General features: G+C 40.3%; 1 protein-coding gene across 1 annotated transcript; it reads right to left on the reverse strand.

Annotated features, from left to right (window-relative positions):
* Positions 1-209: 209 nt before the first annotated feature.
* Positions 210-2,628, reverse strand: LOC146937357 (uncharacterized). The gene is made up of 2 exons (XM_085749405.1): positions 1,165-2,628; positions 210-860 (listed from the first exon to the last, which is right to left on the reverse strand). The coding sequence occupies exons 1-2, from the start codon at positions 2,626-2,628 to the stop codon at positions 210-212; spliced, it is 2,115 nt and encodes a 704-aa protein (XP_085605531.1).
* Positions 2,629-7,886: the final 5,258 nt, after the last annotated feature.

Here is a 7,886-nt window from a genome sequence, read left to right on the forward strand (position 1 = left end):
GCACGCAACATATCTTCTAAGGTTTGAATAGATCTCTCTGACTGACCATCAGTCTGTGGATGATGAGACGTGCTCAAATTTAAGCGTGTCCCTAAAGCTCTCTGAAAAGCTTTCCAAAAGCGTGAAGTGAAAATTGGGTCCCTGTCCGACACTATACTCACTAGAACACCGTGTAGCTTAACAATCTCTGAGATGAACAACTGTGCATACTACGACGTTTTGTAGGTAGATTTAACCGGTAGGAAATGAGCCGACTTGGTTAATCTATCCACGATCACCCAAATCGAGTCATGTCCTTTCTGAGTACGGGGTAAGCCTCCCACAAAGTCCATAGATATATGTTCCCACTTCCACTGCGGAATCTCTAATGGTTGAAGCAAACATGCTGGTCTCTGATGTTCAATCTTAATTTGTTGACATACAATGCACCTCGCTACAAACTCTACAATATCCGTTTTCATGCTAGGCCACCAAAACTCTCTCTTTAAGTCTTGATACATCTTGGTAGCACCAGGGTGAATCGAGAAACTACTCTTGTGTGCTTCTTCTAAGATCAGCCTTCTAAGCTTCAGATCATTTGGAACACTTATTCTTCCTTCGAACAAAATCGCTCCATCCGAAGCCATAGAGAATTCTGGATAACCAATTCTTTTCCGAAATTCTACGTCTACATTCTGTGCTTGTACAATCCTTGACCGTAGATCACAAGAGACTTCTAGTTTGTGCAGCCAAATACCATCGTCAACTTTCGTGGCTTCGAGGTTAAGATCTCGGATTTTCTCATACAACTTACATGTGTGCATCATAACTTCGGCTCGAGCTATGGCCTTACGACTCAAAGCATCAGCTACAACATTAGCCTTCCATGAATGATATTTCAAATCAAAATCGAAATCTTTTAAGTATTCCATCCACCGTCTTTGTCACATGTTAAGATCCCTCTGATCGAACAAGTACTTCAAACTTTTATGATCACTGAATAGATCAAACTGCGCCCCATACAAATGATGCCTCCATACTTTTAGTGCAAACACTATAGCCGCCAATTCTAAGTCATGAGTGGGATAATTCTCCTCATGCGTCTTGAGTTGTCTGCAAACACTATAGCTGGCGATAATCAATGCACAACCTCATGCTGCCATCCTTCTTCTTAACCAACAACACCGGTGCGCCCCAAGGAGACACACTGGGGCTGATAAAATGCTTCTGAATAAGTTCTTCCAATTGAGATTTTAGTTCTTTGAGTTCCAAGGGTGACATTCTGTAAGGTGCTACAGACACCGGTTCCGCTCCTGGAATCAAATCAATTGAAAACTCAATTTCTCTTTCTCGGGGTAAACTCGTGATATCGGACGGAAAAACATCTAGATATTCACTAACAATTGGAATATCTTTGGGACTTATATCTGATTCTGAAGCCACAGTGAGCATGACATAGAAATCCTTATCCTGGGCACAAATAAACTGAACCATCTGATATGTATGTTTAAGCAGTTCTGACAAAGCTACTCCTTCAACCGTGTTACCGGTAGGCATGCAAATACTCTTCTCTGAACACCCTATATACACATGATTTACTGAAAGGCAATCCATGCCTAATATTACATCAAGTTGTTTCATAGGAAGACATATTAAATCTTTATAATAGGTCTTGCTGGACACGGTGATAGGACAATTCTCACAAATGTAGCTTGCTACTATTCCTCCATCGGTGGCCGTAGTCACTATGATAAGGGGATTTAGTGATGAGATGGATAATTGGAGAGCTTCAACACATTGGAAAGAAATGAAAGAACATGTTGCACCACAATCAAATAAAACTCTAATATGATTTTGACCGAGAAAACACATACCGCCAATCAAGTCCTCATTAGCTTGAGCTTTCTTCCCATCCAGTGAATACACCCTGCCCTTGCTCATAGTGGTATCTACGCCCTTGCCTTTGTTCCTCCTATTTGGACAATTTGCTACATAGTGTCCTGCCTGACCGCATGCAAAACAAGAGTCGATACCCATCCTGCATTCCCCCGAATGAGCCCTTCCACATCTCTTGCAAGTTGGGGTAGTTTTGGGTGGACCTGACTGCTTCCCTTTCTGAGGAGAACCCTTTGGATTTAGTTTTTCATGATGCCTATCAACAAAATTGCCTCTCTTCCTATCAAAAGCCATGGAACCCTCTCTAACCGCCTTATCGAAACCCCTTTTTGCTTCTAGACTGTTGTGCACAATTTCATCAAAGCTTGTCATCCTCTGCTGACTAACCACCGCATAGATTTCACCCCTCATAGCATGCCTGTACTGATTAACCTTCCACATTTCATTACCCGCATACTCATTGTGAGTAGAGTAATGAGACAACTCCTCGAACTTCCTGATGAACTCTATCATTGACATATTTCCCTGCTTCAGCTGGAGGAATTCTTGCTCCTTTCTGACTTTGTATGACACGGAGAGGTACTTCTCTAACATTACTTTCTTGAAATTATCCCAGTTCATCTCCATGCCACTGATTATCATTTGACGTTGAGCGGTATCCCACCAGTCTTCCGCTGCGCCTCTGAATTGATTGGTTGCGAAGATCACCTTCTCTTCTTCAGTACATCCAGCCATGCAGAAAATCTTCTCCATGTGTTTGATCCACCTCTTAGCTTCTTGTGGTTCACCACGGCCATTGAATTCTGGGGGATGGTTCCGATTGTACTCCCTGAAGGCTAGATTTCCAATGACTGGTGGTGGAGGATGCTGCTGATGAACACTTTGACCCTATTGCATAGCTGCAGCCGATTGTTGTTGAGACTGAGCATTTTGCTGGATCTGTTGTTGCATCATCTGCATCATTTGCTGATTCTGCTGCATCATCTGTGCCCACATGTCAGCGTCAGGATTGACATTCTCTTCAGCATTTCGGTTACCCCTTGGCTTGGCACGTCCTCTTCGTTCTCCGGACATTTTGCTCTAACTGTCATATTTAAGTCAAAGTGATCAAGTTCAACTAAATATAACAATGAGAATAAACATCCTAGACTCAAAGAGAACAACTACTTGGATTGTACTTTTAATGACCCAAAACACGATATAAATCGACCTGCTTTGATACCAAAATGTAACGCCCAAATTGAAAGTGTCTAGAATTTTCAACACATGCGTTATAACTGATATTGGATACATTAATTATACAATACGAAAACAACATAAGTCGAAATTCGGATACAAAAGTCAACTTGAGTCTTATGTTACATTATTTATACATAAACAGTCGTATGAATTCGCACAACAAGGTTCATTACACACAAGCTTATAATATAACATATCATCAAGTTAAGAGACATAAGGGCTGGATCCAACATAGCACGATCAATCCGTATCTTTCTCCTTACCTTTGCCACGAGAAACCTGTGAACCTGAACAAAGAAGGAAAGGGATGAGACATAATGTCTTAGTGAGTTCTACCTAATCCTAGGCTATAGGTAACCTCGGGGAAACCTACGGTCACCACGTGTCTACAATACAACCTGACGGTTGATTATACGTGTGTGGTCATGCTTGCCTAGATGGTATTGCATACTAGATCCGTCGTAGGTTCATCTTAGCTTGTCATATAGGTCTTGACTTACATTATACATGTTATGGCAGTCAAGGGAATCCTAGGACCGCTAGCTCAAGATACGCTAAACGCATCAAGTCTTAACATGCTTATACATGACACGATCCTAAACCGGACGAATAGGGAAACCTAAGACCTTCATCGGTGTAACATTCATAACTTGCTCTATTTCATAAACTTGTACATGCCTAACATCATATCGTATCATACATAGTCATAATCAATCATTAGGTTAGATGTTAGAGTTGAACATACATTATTATCATGATTCATTTTACGGAGAGCCCCGGGTAGAGTAACCCCGAGTACAATCCCATACATGACCGATGAAGACATAGCAAAGATACATCGGACTCCCTCAGTGATGTACGGGCCCCCCTTGCGGAGCTTATCTCGTTCATCTGGCGAGAACTCCTTGGGATCCCAACCTTGCGTGGATCACAAGAGACACAACACCTACGTCTTGTTTCCTCATTTACCACGGATCCTTGATCGATCCGATTAGTGGTAAACTACATACTTATTCATACTCATTCATAGTTAAAAGATAAGAATAATCACTTCACGACTTAACACACATAGAGTTCATGATTAACATTTTAGTTCTCGATAAACTATATCGAGGCTCTAGTTTCATTCCCTTTCTTAGAGAATAGTTCGCTACCCGATCTAGAACCTATCATTCTCTCGTATGCCATGCATTACCAAATCAGTTAAATACTTACTTCACTTCCAAGAAAACCGTTTAAAAGATTATCCAAGAGGACCATGGTTTGAGGGGTTTACTTTTGTAAAAACAACACAGAGAAAACCCGACACGAAGATTCCAAAAACTGCCTGAAACGAGCCAACAACAAGTTTTCGTGCTGTCAGCTCACCAAGGCGAGTTGGTGGCGAGTAGACCATGTGTTCATTGGTCTAACTCGCCATGGCGAGTCCTAGCTCGCCCCGGCGAGTTATGACAGTCCGAAACTTGTAAAAATGGCATTTTTAGCTCAAAAACCTCAAAACCAAGTGACCCAAAGTATATTTTGACTCTATTGATCATAGGATACCTGAAAAACATTCATATGACAAGTATTTACATGTTTAGCAAGCATGGCATGAAGAGGGTAACTAATCTCTATACATGGAACCCTAAAATTTATGTTTTCCTTACAAAATTAAACACATAATCCCAAGGGTGGGTTCTATCTAAGAACTCACCTTGAATAAACTGAAGTTGAGCTAAAGATCTTTAAGCCTTTACACTAAAACTCTAGTAAAAACAATCTCTAGATAAGTGAGATCAAATTGAAGAATCTTGCTTCAAGTATTTCCTAGTTGAACTCATCAAAATCTACTCATTCCTTACACAGATGCTTGCTTGAAAGAGAAAACATTAAGTGAAGATGGAGTTGAGAGGGAGAGTTGGCCGATTTCTAGAGAGGGAGATGATCACAAGGTTTCTCTAAACCCTAGAGAGAGAAAGCTTGATACATAATGAAGATTTTGGGGCCTAAAGTCTTTATATACTCCCTTATGTACAATTACAATACTACCCTTAACCTTAGACACGCGCATTCTGGCGTTATCAGGTAAAACATCGCAACGTTAATAAGCAGAATATTACAATTATATTGATGATTGTACGAACGCACATTGTTCTACGAAATATTCATTCGAAGTCTTTATGTTGTAAACTTTAATGTATCCAGTACTAAAGATAATGCACATGCTAAACTTTCTAGATACGTTAAGTATGGGCGTTACATTTGGTATCAGAGCAGGTCGATTCAGATCGTGCCATGGGTCATTAAGTTTCAACTAAAGTAGTGGGCCATTGGGTTCCGGGTAAATGTTTTAGTTGTTGTTGTTAATTGAGCCTGATCAACTCAATTTAGCACACAACAAATAGAATGGATGCCTGAGAGCTGAATAGGACCTAGGAGGAACGAAGTATGTGATGGAGATGGACTCAGAAGTATGCACTCGAAGCAAGTGATGGTAAGGATCCACTCACGCCAAAAGTTGGCCGGTGAGCTAAGCAGTCGAAGTTAGACTTCTCCGGGAACGCAGAGTGTTGCTAAGAGTAAGGCGGAGTACCCTGAAAACATGGGATAAGTTGTTAATGGCATTAGTGTACAGGAAGGTGGAGGAATTGGAAGCATATAAGTTTGGCCTAAAGTCTCTGTAAGAGCCGTAGTTGGAACATGGTTATGATGTAGAGTGGAACTACATTCTGGAACGTAAGTGCGGGGTTATAGGATAAGGAGAAAGTCAGAATGGAGAGGTCGAAAAATGTTGATGAAATCAATAAGCTCTTAGGGATGGTGATATGTATATGAGGCCAAGGACTTGAATGCTCACAGTGAACAAGGTTCTACCTTTTGGAATATTAATGAGTCGGCAGAGAAACAAGTTAAGTCGCTGGGAAGCGGGTGAAGTTAAGATCTTATGAGATAATCTTGTAACAAGTGTTATGATGATTATGAAATTAGTTTCAGTCGTACCGTGAATTACATTGATTGTTGATAGTGTTTGTCATGCTTGGAATTACTGCTATTTTATGTTGTTAAATGAATGAAATGCATTAGGGCACTTGATAACTGAGGGTTCTGTGACATCACCCGAAACTTTTATTGAAAATCTTTTCTAACTAAAACCCCCTCAAATATCAAGTACCTAACATGCATTACGTCTTAAGGTTTTCAAAGAAAAGGCATGAGTAAACATTAACGAAATCAATCTAGTTCATGATGATGGATTATAATGTTTACAAGGTTTAAAAATTGATACACGCATATGGGTGATTGAAGTTGGCGTTTTGGACTAAATGTGAAATCTGCAGGTCCTGGTCTGTCACAACTCGCTTAAAGTGAGCTGAACTCGCCTGGAGCAAGATTTGACGACACGGTTATGTTGTCGACTCATTCCGTGGTTCTATAGTAACGTCCGGGGCCCAGAGTCATTATATTCTCACATATGGTGAGGAAACCTCAACGCCAATGACCCGTGTGCTAGTATTGTGAAGATTTCCTTAAAGGGAAATCCAACGAGCAAGTATTGGTATGATTAAGCGAAGCATAGTACGTGGGAACATGAATGTGCATACATTGTAAGTCAAAGTTTTCAAAGATAATTTTAATTGGCTGCGCCTCTAGGTCAGGATGGGATGATGCAAGTAGACTCAACCATCAAGCATGTGGTGCCGGTTCAAAGGAGAAGCGGTCCGAGTATATGATATGTAAGTCATGCGAAGTAATTTTATGAAGCCGTGAGAAGAGTATATTAGCCTTCTATTAGCGACATGTGGATTCCAAAGATGTTACGGAAGTTAATATAATTATGCAGCAGGAAGGTTGTAAAATTCCACAAATCTCAACGAAATAATAATATTTTTGAATCAGAGTAGCGCAGCAGAGATAGATCAGAAAGGAATTTATGGGATCCGCAAGGCCTTGGACTTCGGGATGATAATTATCTCAGAAGATGATAAGTAATGTTAGATTTAGTAAGTAAGGTTTCTAATGGGAGGCATTAAGAATTGAGTAAGAAGTATTGAGTAAGAGACTCGGATAGTCGACAAAAAACGTGGTAAGAATATAATGGACATGTCCTTTCCTAAGTAAGTCAAGAGAGATTGGAGTCACCTCTAGTGTGGTAATCAGGTTGCTTAGTTGGTGATGTCAAGTACGCGCAATAACTGTTAGTCGGCTAAGAAAAGGTTATGTACTAAGACAAGAGAATACATATAAGATCCAGAAGGTTCTTCCTTGCGACTCAGGGTAATAATCAAGTCATCGAGTGTTATAGACAATATCCAAATAAAGAAATACTTCTTGGGAGAAGATAACGACACTCGAGCCTTATCCGGATATAATGTTTTAAGATTCAAGTCCGGTGCTCTTGGGACAAGGGAATGAGATGTCGTCCATGAGCCAAGAATCCTACATGATTTAAGTTATGCAATAATGTGCGTCTGAGATATACATATAAGTTAAAAATGAATATGGGAGAATTCACTCTGAAGTTGAGAGTTGTACCACAAAGGAAGACACGAATATTAAGTTTCGCCCGATGCGATTCATACTATCTTATGCCATACTTGTTAAGTGATAATGATACTTGCCATGATATTGTTGAATCATGCTTTTTATGACTCCTAGAGTTAAGATATGCATTAGGGGACTTGGAATTTATGTTAAGACACGATTTTTACATTTTTGAAACTCAGGAAACACGCCATAAGCGAGTAGACTCACTTAAGGAGTGCAAACTTCAGAGCCAACTCGCCATTGGC

The sequence above is a fragment of the Medicago sativa genome, chromosome 3 (assembly GCF_051527215.1).
Source record: "Medicago sativa cultivar Bolivia chromosome 3, Bolivia_mono, whole genome shotgun sequence".
Lineage (NCBI taxonomy): Eukaryota > Viridiplantae > Streptophyta > Magnoliopsida > Fabales > Fabaceae > Medicago > Medicago sativa.

What these genes read in the sequence shown, in the direction of transcription:
- LOC146937357 (XM_085749405.1), bottom strand. Translation starts at nt 2,628, where the DNA reads ATGGAGAAGATTTTCTGCATGGCTGGATGTACTGAAGAAGAGAAGGTG. An exon ending in TGTCTCCTTGGGGCGCACCG is followed by an intron (nt 861 to 1,164) that starts GTGTTGTTGGTT and finishes CATTCATGGAAG; the next exon opens with GCTAATGTTGTAGCTGATGC.